Here is a 19,450-nt window from a genome sequence, read left to right as displayed (position 1 = left end):
TCCCTGTAAGTATCTACGGGGGGGAGAGAGGAGCAGTGAACCATTGACATCATGTACAGAGTTAGCATGAAGGTGTGATTGACAGTTTTTAGAAATCACTTCCTAATCCTATGCTAAGATGAATACTACTAGGCTACTACTATAATAATAATAATAAGGAGAAGGAGAAGAAGAAAGATAGATTAAAGGGTGAGGAGTAAAATCAATATAAAGTGGGGCTGTTTTTATCTTCAGCAAGAATACCTAGTGCTAATAAGTAAATTGTCAACAACATTGTATATATCTAGTGCCTGGTAATCAACCTCCTCACCTGGTGAGAGGACAGTCCACTCATCCTGACATTTCACACAGTATGAATAATAATGATAACAAAAGGAAGTAAAGCTAAATGAATGTTTTAACTGAGAGCAATACTTTGTACCCATATTTCCAATTGTATAGTAGATTGCACACAGTTTTTGCTTGTTACGTTTAGACCCGAGGGGATTGCAAACTTCAAAAGCACCATCGTCATTATAACATTCTTCCTCAACTTCCTCAAGCAGATGCTGAGGATCATCAGCCATAGTCCGTTGTAACACAGTGTCTTTATGCTTTTGGTAAATATGACATCTAAAGGACTCATACTTTGAAAAGGTCCTCTGACAGTCATTAAGACCACAAGTTATTGAAAAATTTGCCTCATGTGCATGAATGAGACCAATGTGCTGGATTAATTTGACAATGGTTCTCCGAGAGCATTTAGGACACCAGAATAGGCGAGGCATTTTTGGCAGATATTACTGTAAGAGGTTGATTACTCTGGTAACTGGAGTAGGTAGAGGCTTGTCACCATCCACAGTAAGTTTCAAAACATATTGCTGAAGAAAAATCAGTTTCTTGAAGAGTGTTCTTCAAATGAGATGGATATGTTGAACTGAAGACAAAATAAGCACAAAATGAAGCAAGAGCCCTTTCATCCACACCGCTAGCCCATCAGATCTCTATCCCATCGACTTTGATGACTGCAGTGACTCTTCTTGTAAACACAGTTTTGCAGTCAGTGACTTCTGGTACTTGCAGCGGTAACAGCAGACTTTCTATGACAGCGACCCGCCTTCGAGCCTCAGCTTTATTAACTGTTTTTTAAAGTCTTGGGTTTTTTTCACTGTAGAAGTTCACTACAACTGTACAACTGTAGAAGTTGTAGAATAAATTCCCCATGAACAACACTGACTGGAGCACATGCCAATTAGAAAGATTCAGGTGATGGACTATTAGCAAGTTATTGTCATTCATTTGTATAAATCCAACAATTATTATGTTTTTCACTATTTAGCTGTCTTTTTACTTTAAGGATCTAATAAATTGCATATATGAAATGATTTTATTTACAAGTATCATGTTTGTGATTTTAGGTTATTCGTCATTTAGTACAGCTTCTGACCATTAAATCAAAACAGACTTGTGATTTGATGACATAATGCTTATTTATTTAGAAACAGAAGTACCTAAATACAAACATGCTAAATACTTTATATTTTTATATATAAATAACCAGGTGAAAAAGAAGACAACCTTCCAATTGTGAAACTGGCTATTAAAGCCCTTAATTAAGTGTATTGTCTATGCAGTGTGCACAGATGTCCTTCTCATGTAGGGATAAAATGTTCCGCTGGCCCTTTAAAAAGCAGGAATGTGAGTTCCCGTTCTGCCCTGGAGTATCGCGGGAGTTCACCTACAAGCAGCGCGATTTACAACGCGATTCGGGTGCTTCTTATGAAGTGTGAGAACCGGGAAGTTCTTGTGCATGAAGCAAGACTTTAAGTTTAAAGTCACAGTGGAGCCACTGAGCAGTGAGATTAAGCGTACTCGTCAGGCTTACATCTGAAGATCAAACATCTGTGGTGAAGTTCATCGCGGAGTGGTTATGAAGAAGCTCGTGAATATGATCTGTCATACGGTTGTATAACTCCGGTAAGCAGACGAATGTGAAATAACGCCGACTCGGTAAAGTGTCGCGAGGCTCAAGGTGTTTTTCCAGTCGCTGAAATCCCATGTCCTTCACTACAGAGCATGGTTGATCATCAAGCGCCATAAACTCCAATACTTTCTGAGTAATTTCTAGAGTTTTGTGCTGTCAGATTATCAGATGTTTTTAAATCATCGATAGATGAAAAATAGCCTTTTGGTATCGGCTGATACATCGGTGCATCTCTAGTTAAAACCAAGAATATAATGGGTAATTGCATATTTCATTTTAATTGCCCCCCCCCCCCCCCCCTTTCTAAATTTTTTTTTTAAATTTTTTATTTATTTATTTATTTTTTTTTACTGAAGCAGCCTTATAAGGTCTTGCATGTGTACAAATATTCTATTTGTATGTGTATGTTCTATCTCCTACTGTCGATAAGGAAAGGGAAAAGGAGACAGACATATTCTTGGTTGTACAAAACCACGCTGTAACTTCAATTCAGCTCCATTTTATTTGTATAGCGTTTTTTACAATAGACGTTGCCTCAAAGCAGCTTTACAGAAATATATAAACACGGGATACAGATTTTAAATGTGCGACAGTCAACAATGGAACCAGCACCAGACAGGTCATTACAAAAATATGGATAGACGGAATGTTAGAAAAAGAGCAGTAAAAAAGGTCAATGTAATGCTCACTTCATTTGGAAGTCATTTAGGAGAAAATGATCTTGGTGCTGCAGTGTAAGATGACGAGATAACTTCATCTAATATCCAAAATGTTGCTGGTGGCATATATCATTATTTTGGTATTCTTAAAGCTTTGTCCAAAACCATGGAAAGAATCTGGTCTATTGTTCTAGAGAAGTATGAATTCAAACTTCAACTGAACATGGATGGCTTACCACTGTTTAAAAGTTCGTCTTTGTAGTTTTGGCCCATTATAGGGTTACTGCAGGGTTATAAAAAACCAGTTGTCATTGCTCTGTTCTGTGGTAAATCAAAGCCAACATCACAAACTGACTATTTGAAAGATCTAGTCAGTGAACTGCAAGGGTTAAGCAAGGGATTTGCCATAAATGGGAAGCAATTTTTCCTAAAAGTCGCATCTATCCTGTGTGATGCTCCAGCTAGAGCTTTTATAAAGGGAATTAAATCACATACTGGTTATTCAGGTTGTGACAAGTGCATCCAATCTGGTGTGTACATCAACCATAGAATGACCTTTCCTGAGATCAACAGCCCACGTAGGACTGATGAGTCTTTTATCAACATGTCTGATGAAGACCATCATACTGAAACATCTCTTTTAAAAGCTGCAGGAATTGGCATGGTATCATGCTTTCCACATGATTACATGCACCTTGTATGTCTTGGTGTTATGTGAAAACTGCTGGATTTATGGCTTGCTTCAGGGCTTTTATGTTGTCATTTGTCTGCTCGCCAAAGTGTTATAATTTCAGGCACACTTGTTAGCTTGAGACGTTATATTCCTGAGGACTTTGCTAGGAAACCCAGGCAATTCTCAGAAAGACTGAGGTGGAAAGCAACAGAATTGCGACACTTTCTGTTATACGCAAGTCCAGTGGTTCTTCTTGATGTGCTGTCAGAACCAATGTACAGCAATTTTATGTTATCTGTTGCTATCTTTATACTCTCCAATCCATTCTTTGTATAATTCTTAATGACTTTGCTCACAGTTTGCTAGTGTAATTTGTAAAGCATTTTAGTGAGTTGTATGGTCCTGAATTTGTTAGCTACAGTGTACATGGGCTAACCCATCTTTCTGAGGATGTCAAAAAGCATGGAAGCCTTGACTTCTTGTCTGGGTTTCTGTTCGAAAACTTCCTGGGATGAATAAAAAAAATTAGGAGAACTCCACACCATCTCCTATAACAGGTTATACGGCGACTTTCAGAAATGGACTGTTTCATGGTAACTGCTGAACATTTGGATATGAAAATTGTCTTGGAAAAAACAACATGAAAATGGCCCAATTCCACCGGATTTTAATAAAGTTGACCAGTTCCAGGAGGTTGTTCTAGGTAGCACTAGAGTTAATCTCTCATGTATGGGAGATAACTGTCGGAATTGGATGCTGCATTGGTGTAGTAATGAATATTCTTCAATGTCAGAAGAAGGTAAAGTGCTTAAAACACTTATCCAAATGAAAAGCTTACAGCACCTAGTATTCCCGTTCAGTCTCCCAACCAAGTACTAACCAGGCCCAGCTTTGCTTCTGAGGTCAGATGAGATCAGGCTTTTATTTATTATTTTTTTTATTAAAAGTATTCAAAAATTCCAAGAAAAATATATTACAGCATAAATACTTTTTCACATTAAAATACATCTGAATGTACATTATTTTTTAACAATAAATCCTTACTTCATAAACATTTATTATTTACATCCATTGTAATATCAGTTTAAAACAGTCAGTGCATAAAAAATAAATAACTCTTATATTCCTAATATGATCAAATTACCCTTGTTGTCCTGGCACTTTCCATTGTAAATCATTAAACATTTTACACATGTCTGGCGTAAAAACATTATAAAATTCATCTATTTTATCTTCTTATTTAAAATAGAAAAACAAACATTCTATATATCTTTCCACTTTTCTTTTAAAAACACGCTCTACATCCATTACAATTTTTTCCTCTTTTTGCCACAACTCTTCTCTCCCATATTGCACTTTTTAACATCACAAGCAGATTGATAAGTTTATTGTTTTTACACTTTTTATCCACTCCTAACATGATTTTATTCCATTCCGTGTCTCTCATTTTTTTCCCCTCTCAGTTGTTCATTTATTTTCTTACATTTCGCATTAAAATCTTTCAACTCTTTACAATGTAAAAACCCTTCATCATCATTACATACTTTATATATTGCACTTTGCTCCATTCCTATTTTGTTCAGTAGGATGTCCTTAAATATGACTTTATGTCTGATAAAATACTCTAGGTTCTCTAATTTTGTTTCTGTGATCGTCCCTTTCATTTTATTCCATATGCTTTCTTCTTTAAGGTCATTGAATTTCTGTTGCCAGTACTCATTTACAATAGGTTTTTTAAAAACTCCATCTCTAAAAAGGCTATAAAACATTTTCACTGTACATTCTTTAAAAGCAACCAGTTTTTCTCCCACCTTCACATAGACCTCTCTTCCTGTTCCCCCTCCTCCATGTTTTCAATTCTCTTTATCCACTCTTTGGGTATTGCTTTTTTGATGACATCGTACTTATTTATTATTTCTTGTCTGTTAAAATCCTCTTTCGCCTCCTCCATTGCATCTACTGTACACTGTACAGGTAAAAACCCTTCTTTAAATTCATATAAAACATCTCTAACCCTTGTGATTCCCACCATTTCTTAAAAAAAAAAACTCTTTTCCTTGATTTAAAATGCTGCTGTTTAAGAATAAAGGCTGATTTAAAATGTTCTCTCTGCCTTAGGGATTAAAATGTACATTGGTTAAGAATTTCCCCCAGGCGCTCATCATTTCCTTATAAAAATCTGGTAACCCTTCCATCATCCAGTTGTTTGTTTTCATCCATAAAATATTATCTCCCCAATTAAAATTCACACATTTGTTTATAAAATATTCCATTGTTTTTTCCATGCTGCTTTATTTTCATCATCCATATACTTTTTTAATTATTTTCAATCTCAAACTGTTTTTCCTTTGCTCAGCATCCATTAAACCCAGCCCCCCTTTCCACTGCACCTATTAAAGTATTGTACGCGATTCTTGATGGCTTTCTGTCCCATAAAAAAATCTAAAAAACATTCCTTCAGCTTTCGTTCTGCCCACAACGGCATAGATGACACATGTAAGGTATACCATAACTTAGACACCATCAACACATTTAAGATTAAAACCTTCCCTTTTTAATTAAGAGTCCTCAGTTTCCAAAGATTCAATCTTCTTTCAATACCTCCTAATGTCTTCCCACATGGTTTTATTACATTTACATTTATTCACTTAGCAGACGCTTTTATCCAAAGCGACTTACAAGTGAGAAAAATACAAGCAAAGCGATATTTCAAGCAGAGAACAATACAAGAAGTGCTACTGTACAAGATCTATTAATTGAATTCCAGAAGAAGCAAAGTGCAGAGTACAGGTGTAAGTGCAATTATTATTTTTATTTATTTATTTATTTATTTAAATTATGAGTTGGTTAGTTGTTCACGGAAGAGGTGGGTCTTTTAGCTGTTTTTTGAAGATGGTGAGAGATTCTGCGGTCCAGATTGAGATTGGAAGTGCATTCCACCACTGAGGAACAGTTAGTGTGAAGGTTCTGGAAAGGGACCTTGCACCACGCTGAGTTGGAACTGCTAAACGTCTGCTAACTGCTAAAGATTGCGAGAGGGAATGTAGGCCTTCAGGAGAGAGTTGAAGTAGGAGGGTGCTGTTCCTGACAAGGTCTTGTAGGTGAGCATCAAGGCCTACAGGAAGCCAGTGGAGGGAGATGAAGAGGGGTGTGACATGGGTTCTCTTGGGCTGGTTGAAGACGAGGCGTGCTGCAGCACTGCTTTCCCCAATTAAAACACCTAAGATCTTTTATTTCTTTTGTTTCTTTGAAAGTAAAAGGATTTGTTAAATCTGTAACCCATCCAAATCTCCTATACACTGTTTTTTCTTCATTTACCTTACCTCCTGAGCCCTTACAAAACATCTGTACAATTTCTATGACTTTAACACTCTCCATTTCTTTTACTATCACTGTGGTATCATCCGCATATTGGAATATTTTGTCCTTTTCTTTACTTCCTTCAACACCTATTCCTTTTATTTTTTCTTTTTGCTTTATGGCTAGTCCTAGTGGTTCTGATACGAGTGAATATAAAAGAGCTGATAGTGGACATCCTTGTCTTATGGATCTTTTTATTTTAAACCACTGTGTTAAAAACCCATTACATTTTATTCTCGTTATTGCACCTCTATATAAAATCTTAATACATTCAATAAAATTTTTTCCGAAACCAAAACTCTTTAAAATTCCAAATAAATAATCATGTTCTACCCTGTCAAAAGCTTTTTCAAAATCTAAACTAATTACATAGCCTTCTTTGTTTTTGGTTTTCATGTATCTGATCATATCTTGTATGCTTAATGTTGTCTGCTATGTCTTTTCCTTTTACCCTGTACACTTGATTTGTTTTAATTATGCTTGGCATTACTTCTTTTAATCTGTTGGCTAAAATTTTTGCTAAAATCTTTAAATCAGTGTTGAGCATTGTAATCGGTTTGTAGTTATTTAGGTATTCCCTTTCTCCTTTTCTTTTATATATCAACTTGATCAACCCCATTCCCATTCTTAGGCTCATCTCTCCTTTCTTAAAAACCTCATCATATACTTCTTTCAGGGTGCTAGTTAAAAAAATCCTTAAAAACGATATAAAACTCACTCCCCAAACCATCTATCCCTGGACTTTTCTTTCTATTTAATTTGGTTGTAGCTTTTTCAATCTCTTCCTCTCTTATGTCTTGATCACATTCTTTATCTTCCTTTTATTTCTTTCAGAATTTCCTCACTTTTTTCTACTACTTCTCCATTTTCTCCTTTTATTGTTTCAGCTTTCCCTTTTCTCCTTTCCAGGTCGAAAAAAAAATTTTGTGCACTTTTCTCCTTCCACCATCTACTTTGCTTTTCTTCGCAGCCTCGCACCTTGATATTTTATTTTCTTCCATTTCTTTCAGATCTTCCTCTATTACTTTTAATTTTTGTATATCTTTTTCTTTCTCATTTAATTCCTTTCCCCATCGTTCCCTTGTTTCTCTTTCGTTATTCTTTTTGCTTTTCTGTATTTGTCCGCAATATTTTATTGTAAATTTTTTCACTGTATTCTTCACATTTTCCCAACATATTCTTTTATCTTCCACATACATTCCATTTTCTTTTTTGTTTTCAATGATATCTTTTATCTTTTCAACATATTCTTCATTAATTAAAAGCGCTGTGTTTAAGACCCATACCCATGGCCCTCTTTTCACTGTACTCTAGTCTATTTGCATAAAAAGTGGCTTATGATCACTTGTTTCTTCGTACCTCATCCCTTCTATAAAACCTTCTATGTTCCTTATACATAAAACAAAGTCTATTCTTGTTTTGCACATAAAATTCCCGACTATCTGCCTCCTTGAGTATTCTTTTTTCTTTTCATTCCTTTCTCTCCATATGTCAATCATGTTATTTTCATCCATCAATGATTTTAGCTCTTTTTTTCCGGTGTCATTTTTTAAAAACCATTCCCTCAGCCATATCCAATTTACTAAACACTGTATTAAAATCCCACATTATAATAACTTGATTGATCCCTTAAAAACTTAAAATACTCTCTCTTTTCCTGCTCCCCTGTTGGTGCATGTACATTGACCACCACCACTTTCCTCTCTTCATATTCCATCTCTACTGCCATACATTTCCCAAATGTGTCCTTATACACTATTTTACATTTTATGTCTCTATTTTCTTTTATTAGAATTGCTACTCCTCTGCCAAACTTATCATCGCCATTGTTATAAAATATTTCCCCATTCCATCTTTTCCTTATTTCACTTATATACCCATCTCTCCAGTTAGTTTCTTGTAATACAATCACATCTTCCCTTTTACACATTTTTTTCAATTTTTTCATTTTTTTTACGTTTAAAAGTCCTCTTGCATTAAATGTAACAATTCTTAAAATCATAAGACTGAGGAAAACGTACATCAAACTCATCTTTTCAGTCATTCCCCTCCAAGTCCTTTAGACACTCATACCTGTTTTCATGTTTAAGTGCATCCTTTTTAATCATTCTTTTTCTGGCTCCAAATAAAAAGCTTATTGCACCTAGTATTCCCATTCAGTCTCCCAACCAAGTACTAACTAGGCCCAACTTTTGGTTTTTAGTTTTGTTTTTTTTTTGTTTTTGTTTTTTTTAGTTATGCCTGACCCCAACCTTTGAACCCGATCGCTGACCCTAACCATAACCTTTGAACCCCTTCACTGACCCTAACCCCAACCCTAACCATAACCTTGAACCCTATGCCTGACCCCAACCCTAAGCCTAACCATCTCCCCATCCTTTAACTTCATTCCTTAGCCTAAGCCTTACTCTAACCCTAAATAGTCCAATTTATCAGAAAAGGATAGATACATAGTCCATTAAAAACCAACTAGTCCATTTTTAAACCAGGACAGGATAGATACACAGACCATTCTTCACACATAAAGACAGGATAAAACCCTGAAAGTATGATGGATGAAAAAAGAGAAGGAAGAGTTAGATGTGCAATAAACCCGAATCTGGGATTTTATTTAAGAAATAAACAATTCAAAAAACCTAACCCCTAACCCCCTGTTGGCTCAAATTTTGCCTATTACCCCAAAACACTTAAAATTCAACATAGAAGCCAATACTTGCATCTACCTCTGAGCCCAGTTGGAGATAGAAAAAAAGACACCAGCCGTGAGTGAGAAGAAGCAAGGGTCCAGCTTTATTGTTCCATTCCACCACACGAGATCCACACCGATGAGAATTCTCAGAAGTGATCTGATACCCTGAGCCTAAGCTCCAGTATTTATACTGTATTTACACACTAAATAACCCATATGTTTCAAGAAGACTATATCACTACCAATAGGGTTAAAAAAAGAGCTCATCTACCTTACTGGTATGTTCAAGAAAAGGGCTATTCCACTTACATACAGAATCCAAACCAGGGGTTTTCAAATTACACATAGAATCAAAACCAAGGGATTTCGACTAACCCAGAGAATCAAAACCAAGGGATTTGAATTACCCGTAGAATCAAAAAGTGGAGAGAGACAAAACAATCTAGAGTGACCTTGGTCTTACTATTATCTCACGGGGGGGGGGGCAGCTTGACTCAGCCACCCTTATAAATGGCTCCTCATGGTTCTCTCTTAACATTAAGGCCTTCCTTGCGAGCCTGCATTTCTAGTTTATAATTTATTTTCATATTTGCTCTATATCTCTATTTTATATATAGTTATACTGCTTGAAAAACGGTTTACTGTACTTCCTACTTCATATCATTATATTACCCATCTACTGTCCCACATATCCTATTATTCTTTTTTTAAATAAAGAGTATTCTATTATTATGATATTACCTTAATACTCCTTTTTATTGTTCTTATAAAGTTATAATGTTGTGAGAGAGAGAGAGAGAGTGTGTGTGTGTGTGTGTGTGTGTGTGTGTGTGTGTGTGTGTGTGTGTGTTAGCTAGCACTCCTCAGCTCGTATACTACTTTTTGACTAATAAACCATAGTGTATTACTCTTAAAGACCTAAGATCTTTAAAGTGTGAATCCAATTCAATATTCAATATCAGTCAATATCCGCGGTTAACAAACCAATACCACCCCATTCATAGAAACGTCCAAATGGGAACTGCCAATTGCAGCATGTAACGCACACATCAGGCGACTAATTAAACACAATCACATAGCAATAGGCTCAAACAGATCTTTTAAAACATCTGACAATTTATCACCCACACAGAAAAGGGCAATCCGTTCACTTAAAACAAACACAGACATCATCTTAAAACCGGCAGATAAGGGGTCGGGATTGTCATTTTGGACAAAGCTCAATACATGTTCGAGGCTAAAAGACAACTGAATAACACCGACCATTACATACCTTTGAATCGCTCACTACAAGCCGAGACTAAATTAATTATACAAAACGTCCTGAATAGTTTACATCAGGAAAAATATATCAATCTAAAACAGAAACATTATTTAATGGGTCCAGATGTTCCCAGGCCTAGACTGTTCTATCTATTACCGAAAATACATGCTGCACCAGAAACATGGACCATCCCAGGCAAGATCCCCAGGGGCCGTCCGATAGTGTCGGACTGCGGAAGTGAGTCCTATCGCATGGCCCAATACAGTGATAGTTCTTTTTAAATCCGTTGTCACAAACACCTCAAAGCTACATAAAGGACACATATGACTTTATTGCCAAAATACAAAACATCAGCATCTCAACGATTCATTTCTCTTTACAATTGACATAAACAGCCTATACACAAATATATCAACAGACTTAGGACTGAAAGCTGTTCAAAATGTTTTCAGAAATCACCCGGATCCATACAGACCGGATAAATACATTTTACAACTCTTAGAAATAGGCCTAATGCGGAATGACTTTGAATTTGACTCACAATTTTACTTGGAGGTCCAAGGTACAGCAATGGGCAAAAAATTTGCACCAGCATACGCAAACATATACATGGCAGAATGGGAAACATCCCTTCTAGACAGATGCAAATTTAAGCGCCTAGTTTACTACAGATACCTGGATGACATCTTTGGGGTTTGGCAGCACGGAATGGAGGAATTCGATCGATTCATCATACTTGCAAACACACATCATCCAAACATCACAATAAAACACAACGCTAATAGACAATCCATTCAGTTTCTAGACACTATGGTTTTCTTGGGTGAACCTGTTGAGCAGTCCAGGTCACTCAAGACTAAAGTGTACTTCAAAAAAAACAGACACGCATAGTCTTTTACACAAATCGAGTTTTCATCCAAAGCATACGTTCAAAGGGTTAATGTTTCCACCGCATCTGTACGGATGAGAAAGACTTCCATGACACTACTGTTTAAAGCCCTTAGATATAGAGGCTATAGTTGCAGATTTTTAAGACAAATCAAAGCCACAACACTGAGGGAAATAAAGACTCCACCTCCAGACACCCTGCTGCCAAACCCCCAACAGGTCATCCTGTTAATAACTACCTACAATCAACAAACACTAGCCTTTAAATAAAAAAGTTAAAAACAATTTTGAATGCACTCAACACCAACTAACGGTTTTACAAAAATTCAAAGTCATTTCGGCCTACAGAAAAAAACAAAAACATTAAGGATATCTTGGTCCGTTCCAGATTCAGCTCTAAAACTCTCCGGCAGCGGTCTCCGTGGCAAGCATACCATAGAAAAATAAAATATATTTTAGGTACACCCATAACACAAAATCTATACTTGACTTGAACACAAGCAATATAGTGTACTGTATAACATGTGCATATTGTCGGAAACACTATATTGGGGGAAACTAAAAACACACTAGCGGCAAGGTTAAAACAACATTTACACATCAAGAATAACACCAAAAATACAAAACTGATTCATCATTTTAAAGAACACTGGATAAACCAATTGACAATCTCAGGGTTGGAATCTAACACTGCATTTGTTTAAATGGATACACAGATTAAGAACATGGACTCCCGTGGGACTTAATGAGAGGGAGAGAAGTTTATGGTAAGACACCGGTTTTAAACCATAAAATGACATTACGTTGAGCGTATATGTAAACCCGGAAATGGTTTAAGAAGTATAAATAGGGAATTCATGTTTTGAGGGGAATCATAAAATAACATTATCCATAAATAAAAATTACATAGTAGTGTCACATGTGCTTCCACATTTCTTGACCTCCCTTAGATGCTTTGTTTTAATTTGATCTGCTCTGAAATTATGGTCTCAAAATAATAAAAAATAATTAGAATTCGCATTAAGCAAATTATTTAGATAATCTCAGGTGTGGGGCTTTAATTCTCTTTAAGCTTTCAACCCTGTTTTGATTCATAAATTGTTTTAATTTATTAGCAAAACTGCACAATTTAGAATGAATGTTGTATTTGACAGTGTTGAAAGAGTTGCCGTGAACTTACTAAGTTTACAGGCATTAAGATTAAAAATGTACACTTGTCTAAATGTCCTACATAAACATATACAGTGGGGTCGAAAAGTCTGACCATTTTTTTCTGAGGTTTTTTTATTTAAAATTTGAAATGACCAGGTCATGAAAATTCACAATGAGTCACAACTAGTGATTGGGATGAATAGGCTGTACAGTATTGTCCCATTAGCTCAGGTATTCCAGGTATGTCAAGTATGTAATACTGTTCATTATTGTAGCAGGTGGGGAGTTGGTTTAGCGGAAGTCTGCAGAAGGACTGTGGTGGAATGGGGAATTAACATTGCATACCTGTTGCATATTTTTGTTTTCTTATATGAACAAGCTGTTCTCTCTCTCGTGTGTGTGTGTGTGTGTGTGTGTGTGTGTGTGTGTGTGTGTGTGTGTGTGTGTGTGTGTGTGTGTGTGTGTGTGTGTGTGATTTAGAGGTGAAGAGACAGGACACAATCGCATGAGATCAGCATGTTTATTAGGGCATATACAAAAATCATAGTCACGGATCAAAGTGTAGTCAGTTAAAAAGATTAAACTATTGAACTGGTATTTATTTATTTAATATTTATTCTTGTTAGAAATATAACGTTAGAAATCTTCATCCTTAATTCTGTCTATAGCAGGAAAAAAAGTGTTATTTAGAGTGTGTAGTGTAATGATATAAAATATCATATGACACTTTTTGTAATAAAATAATATCTGTAATAAAACCTACGTAGGCCACACTAAGTAAAGAACATAATTAGCATTTCATTTAAAATGTCATGGCGTCAAAACTTATAGCAGAGGTCATCAGTGCAGAATTTATTTCTGGTGTAAAACACCTAAATGTTTTAAAAAGGTTACTAAAAGTGGACAAGTTTAATTACTTTTCTCACCAAAAAGCTGGAAAGGTAATGTTTATCTGTATAAACATCTCTCTATCTATCTATCTATCTATCTATCTATCTATCTATCTATCTATCTATAAAGCTATTAAACAAACAAATAAATAAAAAATATACAGCCATTATTAACTATTTCATCATCAATATTTAATCATTTTAATGTAGGATTAATTCTATTTGGGAAATTCAACCTGGGAGTTTCTTTTTTTTCTTTTTTTAGGAAAATAAACAGTTCTTTACACCAGACGTATGCATTTTGGACATGCGCAGGATTTAAAGACGTTTTTAAAGCATTTCACAGAGACTGCTCCTGTACTGCAGGTTTCTGTCAGGTTCGCTGCATCCTGTATGTATCCGTGGTTACAGAATTAGAATTGGAACCTTGGAATCATGAGCTGTTATTATTCTGAAATGTGGAATCAGAACATTCCTGAGAATAAAAGCTGATCTGCATCAAGACAATCCACATTCAGAGGAAAGCTGTACATTCAGTAGCTCTGACCTGCATACAAACACTGGATAGAACATGAGTAAACAGGAAGAAGAGAAGGGAATGGAGAGGAAGGTAGACGGGATGTCCTGCAACATCATCAATGAGCTGCGGTTAGAGAAGCAGCTCTGTGACGCAGTCATCGTGGTGGACGGCGCCGAATTCCACGTGCACAAGAACATCCTGTGCGGCTGCAGCCCATACTTCATGGCTCTCTTCACCAACGGCGGGTACCCTCCTGATAAGCTTAGGTACAGCATCCCTAACGTTTCCGCCAAGATAATGGAGCTGATCGTGGAGTACGCGTATATAAGACGTGTTAACATCACAGAGAAAAACGTGTGTAAGCTGCTGATCGCTGCTGATTGTCTGTTGGTGAACAGCCTGGTGAACGACTGCTGCACGTTCCTGAAGGCTCAGCTGTGTCCCGAGAACTGCGTTAAGATCTGGCATTTAGCTCACTCCTACTTCTGCGAGAAGTTGAAGCAGCAGGCCTTCCGGTTTATCTTGCACAACTTTGAGGAGATGGTGCGCCTCTCTGAGGAGTTCCTGGATCTGACAGTCGAGCAGCTGAGCGAGATAATCGAGAAGGACGAACTGAACGTGAAACAGGAGAGCGTGGTGTTTGAAGCCATCTTACAGTGGATCAAACATGCGCCATGGAAACGGAAAGCGCACATAGGAGTGTTACTGCCTAAGGTGCGTCTGGGGCTACTGACACACGATTACCTTATGAACAATGTGAGCAACAACGTTTTAGTGATGGACGACATGACATGTAAGCCGATCGTCACCAGCGTTCTGATGGGCATCGATGACCTCAACCCGAGCCTTCCTCTCAGCTCTGATCTCCAGAGACTCCGCCTGCCCAGCGCCGTTCTGCTGGCCATCGGTGGCTATGGCCACAAGAATCTCAATACCATAGAAGCATACGATACGCGAGCGGCGCGTTGGGTCAATGTCACATGCGACGACGAGAGTCCACGAGCCTATCATGGGACGGTGTATCTGAACGGCTTCGTGTACTGCATCGGAGGATTCGACAGTGTGGATTTCCTCAACAGTGTGAGAAGGTTTGACCCCATCACCAGAACCTGGGCTCAGGTGAACCCCATGCACTCTTGCCGGTGTGACGTGAGCGTGTGTGTGCTGGACAGTCGTATCTATGCGATGGGAGGATTTGATGGCATCAGACAGGTGAAGACGGTGGAGCGATATGAACCTGAGAATGATCGGTGGTGCATGATCGTGCCGATGCACGAACGAAGGGGCGACTCTAGCGCTACAGTACTGAATGGCAAAGTTTACATATGTGGAGGGTTTGACGGGAACGGGTGTTTGTTCACGGGGGAGTATTACAGTCCTCAGACGGGAGCGTGGACCCTCATCACCCCCATGATGATCAGAAGGCGTGGACTGGGCGTGGTTGCATACGGAGGATGGGTTTACGCTGTCGGGGGAAGTGATGGTGTTAATCAAATAAGCAATGTAGAGGTGTATAATCCTCAGACCAGCGTGTGGACACAAGGTCCAGCCATGAACAACAAGCGCAGCAACTTCGGCACTTCAGCAACTTCGGCATTGGACGATCTCCTGTTCGTTGCTGGAGGAGAGAACGGCACTACCATCATGGATGAAGTGGAGTGTTATGATAAGCAGACTTCTGAATGGCATGCAGTCAAAAACATGGGGATTTCTCGCCATGCTCTGAGCTGCTGTGTGCTGTCTGGTTTACCCAACATGGCAGAGTACGCTGCTCCCCGAGACGATCCCTACAGAGTCCCTCAGAGCTCACAGAGCACCAGAGGCTACCTCACACCTCCTGCCAACGTCTGAGACGTACAAATAAACCTCTCCCTTCATCAGCATCCTTTTGTTCTCAAGAATCAAATTAACCACTCTGAAGCAGTCAAACTACTGAATTTGCCTTTTGTTTACTCTTATGCTGCAAACCGTTGTGCTGAAACTCGTAAAACCACAACGTCCCTGATGGAGACGTGCGATAGAACAGTCCTGAGAACTCTCTCACACACACACGTACACATACCTGAGATCACAATGACATGGCGGCGCTCATGTGGTCAACGCTAAACAGAATTCCCTTCACGTTATTTTCTATGTGATGAAACTCAACTTTGTTGACTTGTAGCTTTTGTGTCATAAGTTTTGGTTCGTGACGTAATTCCGCTGATTTTAGCCCAAATTCACTAATGTGATAAAATCACTGTAACGGATCATTTTTATGAGCAAAGATGAAGACAGGGGACGACGATTATACATCATTTCTCTCTGTGCATCACAGGAATAATTCATGTATGTCTTATTAATATGTTTATCAAACTCAAATATGACCTTGCTCAGAGTATCCACCAGTATTTCTGAGCCGGAACACCTTTAGATCGGAACACCGGAAAACTGGTTCTGTACTTTCAGAGCTCGAGTACAACAGAGTGCAGCATTAATACCAGCAGATCCACAGCAATAGACTCTCGGATAATACTATAAACACCAGGTTCAATTACACTACAATCAAACAAGAAAAAAAACATGGCTTAGGAAAAAAGGACATAAAATAATGACAGAGTAAAGGAAAAGGAGAGACAGGGAATGTGTGTGTGTGTGTGTGTGTGTGTGAGTGTGAGTGTGAGAGAGAGGATGGGGGAGAGAGAGAATGATCGAGAGAGAATTTGTGTGAGTGAGAGAGAGAGAGATGATGAGAGAGAATCATGCAGAGAGAAAGGATGAGAGAGAGAATGATGGAGAATGAGAGGGATATGAATGAAAATTAAATAGAAAGAATGAAAAGCAGAAATCAAGAGGGAAAACAAAAAGAGAAAGACAAACACACTACATGAGGGACTGACAGAAAAAGTTTGAAACAAAAAAGTGAGAAGAAAAATGTAAAAATAATGGAGAGAATGAAAGAGCAAAAAAGGAACAATAAAAATGATAAATATGAAAGAGAAAGAAATCATGGTAGGGGAATAAAAAGGTAGGACACAATTACTAAAAAGCAGGAGAAACCATGGAAAAGAAGAGGAAGAGAGACAGATAAAGAAAAAAGTAAAGAGAGGAAGGAGAAAAGAGAGAGAGGGATGAAAGAAATGAAGACAGATTAACGTTTCACCTTGAAGAAGTCGGTTTTGTCAGCGATGTGCTTTAACATCCCCTGTGTGAGCGGCGGCCTGATCACCACGGCAACACAACCCTGGCTCGGGCTCATCGGCTGGGCGGAGTCGGCCACGCCCACCCGTTCTGCTGTCACCATGGCGACGGAATGCGTCAGACCCACCAGGTCCATGAGGAGGGTGACGGCGCGGATGCTGAAGTCCAGCTCAGAGAAACAGATGTTCATCAGAGACTCGAGCCACCGAGGAGGCGGAGTCACACCGCCGCTGTCTGACATCATCACCACCACACACACGTCATTAATAATCATATTAATATTAACTATTATTATTGTTGATGTTGATATTAATTTATAAGTAATCATACATTGTAATTAGTAATAATAAACAGCAAATAATAAATAAATCAGTAATATTACATAAAAAAGTAAATCCAGAATAATCAGAAAACTTTCAAATAAACAATAACATGCAAATGTGAGAGTATGTTCTGTTTAATATGCGCTGGTTAAATAAAATCATTTTGGCAGCCGTGAACGCAGACACGCACTCCTTCTGTTAAAATACACACAACCTCTCTGTTAACTCCGCCTCCCCCTGGTTAGACCCCCCCCACCCCCCACTGGGTGATGTAGAGCTCCACCAGTCTGCACAGAAAGTGCTGGAAGTGCCCGAGGCAGTGCTGCATCACAGGAGCACCAGAGAACCAGGCTGGAGTTTAGGATCCTACTGGAGAGGGGCATGGTCATCAGACTCCGCCTCCTCGTACTGAACAAAATCTGTAAAGATGCTCTCTGGAGAACAAACTGTGGAGGGACTTTCCCTGTCCTCAAACACATCCTCCCTGACCGGGACATCAAGACATGACTGGGCCGTGGGAGAGAGAGAGAGAGAGAGAGAGAGAGAGAGAGAAAGAAAGAGAGGGAGGGTAAAAAATGATTTAAAAAGTATACAAGATCATAGTAAGAAGTCAAAGAAAGTATTAGAAACTAGTGTACAAAACAAACAATCTGATCATTGTCACTGTTTATAATTCATACTGTTTACTGCTTTTCTTTCTTATTCTTGTCATTTTGTGTGACTTACAGTGTGAGTGAAATTTCCAGCATCTCATTACTGCGTGATGACTTCACGCAGACTGTGTGTGTGTGAGTGTGTGATGTGTGTGTGTGTGGTGCACTGACCTGGCGTGTGTCCTGCTCTTGGGCGGGGTCACTGGACAGGAGGACGACGGGGGGATGAGCGGAGGTTGGACTTTGGAGCAGAGGCACAGACAATGTTGCAGACCGAGCTGCAGCGTAACGGCCGACACCATCCTCAACAACTGGGGCAAGTGTTCTGTCTGGATCTCTATATACAAACACCTCCTACACACACTTACAGACAGACAGACAGACAGACAGAGAGAGCAAAAGTAACACAGTTGATCTGCTGAAAGTCATGAAACTGTTACACAGTCAGTGTGTAAAATGTAAAGTCTTGATACCGTGTATTCGGTGTACGATGGTGTATTCGGTGTACGATGGTGTATTTGGTGTACGATGGTGTATTTGGTGTACGATGGTGTTTTTGGTGTGCACTGGTGTTTTTGGCTGTCATGTAAAGAGAAACTGTGTGACAATGAGCCTTGTGAAGTTGACTCAGCCCTCAGGGGTTTAATAAGATCACCACTAAGAACTGAATACTTACTGCAAGTTGGTTAATGACCTTGAAACATTTAAACAGAAATGGGGTGTAAATCAATGTATTTGTGATGTTGATTATAACGGAAATAGTTACATATTTATTTGAGGTTTTTGTAGTGATAATGTGATGTGCTGAAACATGATGCTTAACTGATTTGTCTATGAGGGGGAAAAAAATTTATTCTTTGGTATTAAAGGATATTTCCAGTCCATCCAAGGGTTTTCTCTCTCTCCCTCTGTCTCACCTAGGATTCTCTCTCCCCCTGTCTCACCTAGGATTCTCTCTCTCTCTCTCCCTCTCTCCAAGGGTTTTCTCTCTCTCACCTAGGGTTCTCTCTCTCTCTCTCTCTCTCTCTCTCTCTCTCTCTCTCTCTCTCTCTCTCTCTCACTCTCTGTCTCACCTAGGATTCTCTCTCTCTCTCTCTCTCTCTCTCTCTCTCTCTCTCTCTCACTCTCCATCTCACCTAGGATTCTCTCACTCTCTGTCTCACCTAGGATTCTCTCTCTTTCTCTCTCTGTCTCACCTAGGATTCTCTCTCTCTCTCACTCTCTCTCTCTCTCACT

General features: G+C 38.6%; 1 protein-coding gene across 1 annotated transcript; it reads left to right on the top strand.

Moving 5' to 3' along the window:
- Nucleotides 1-1,744: 1,744 nt before the first annotated feature.
- On the top strand, nt 1,745-19,257 carry LOC128630226 (kelch-like protein 10). Its single transcript, XM_053678828.1, has 2 exons — nt 1,745-1,956; nt 13,905-19,257. Exon 2 carries the CDS (start codon nt 14,110-14,112, stop codon nt 15,907-15,909), a length of 1,800 nt encoding a protein of 599 aa, XP_053534803.1. The 5' UTR covers nt 1,745-1,956; nt 13,905-14,109; the 3' UTR covers nt 15,910-19,257.
- Nucleotides 19,258-19,450: the final 193 nt, after the last annotated feature.

Source organism: Ictalurus punctatus, unplaced genomic scaffold (genome assembly GCF_001660625.3).
Source record: "Ictalurus punctatus breed USDA103 unplaced genomic scaffold, Coco_2.0 Super-Scaffold_100046, whole genome shotgun sequence".
NCBI classification, from domain to species: domain Eukaryota; kingdom Metazoa; phylum Chordata; class Actinopteri; order Siluriformes; family Ictaluridae; genus Ictalurus; species Ictalurus punctatus.
Note: the sequence above shows the minus strand (reverse complement) of the source record. Positions and strands in the feature narration are given on the sequence as shown.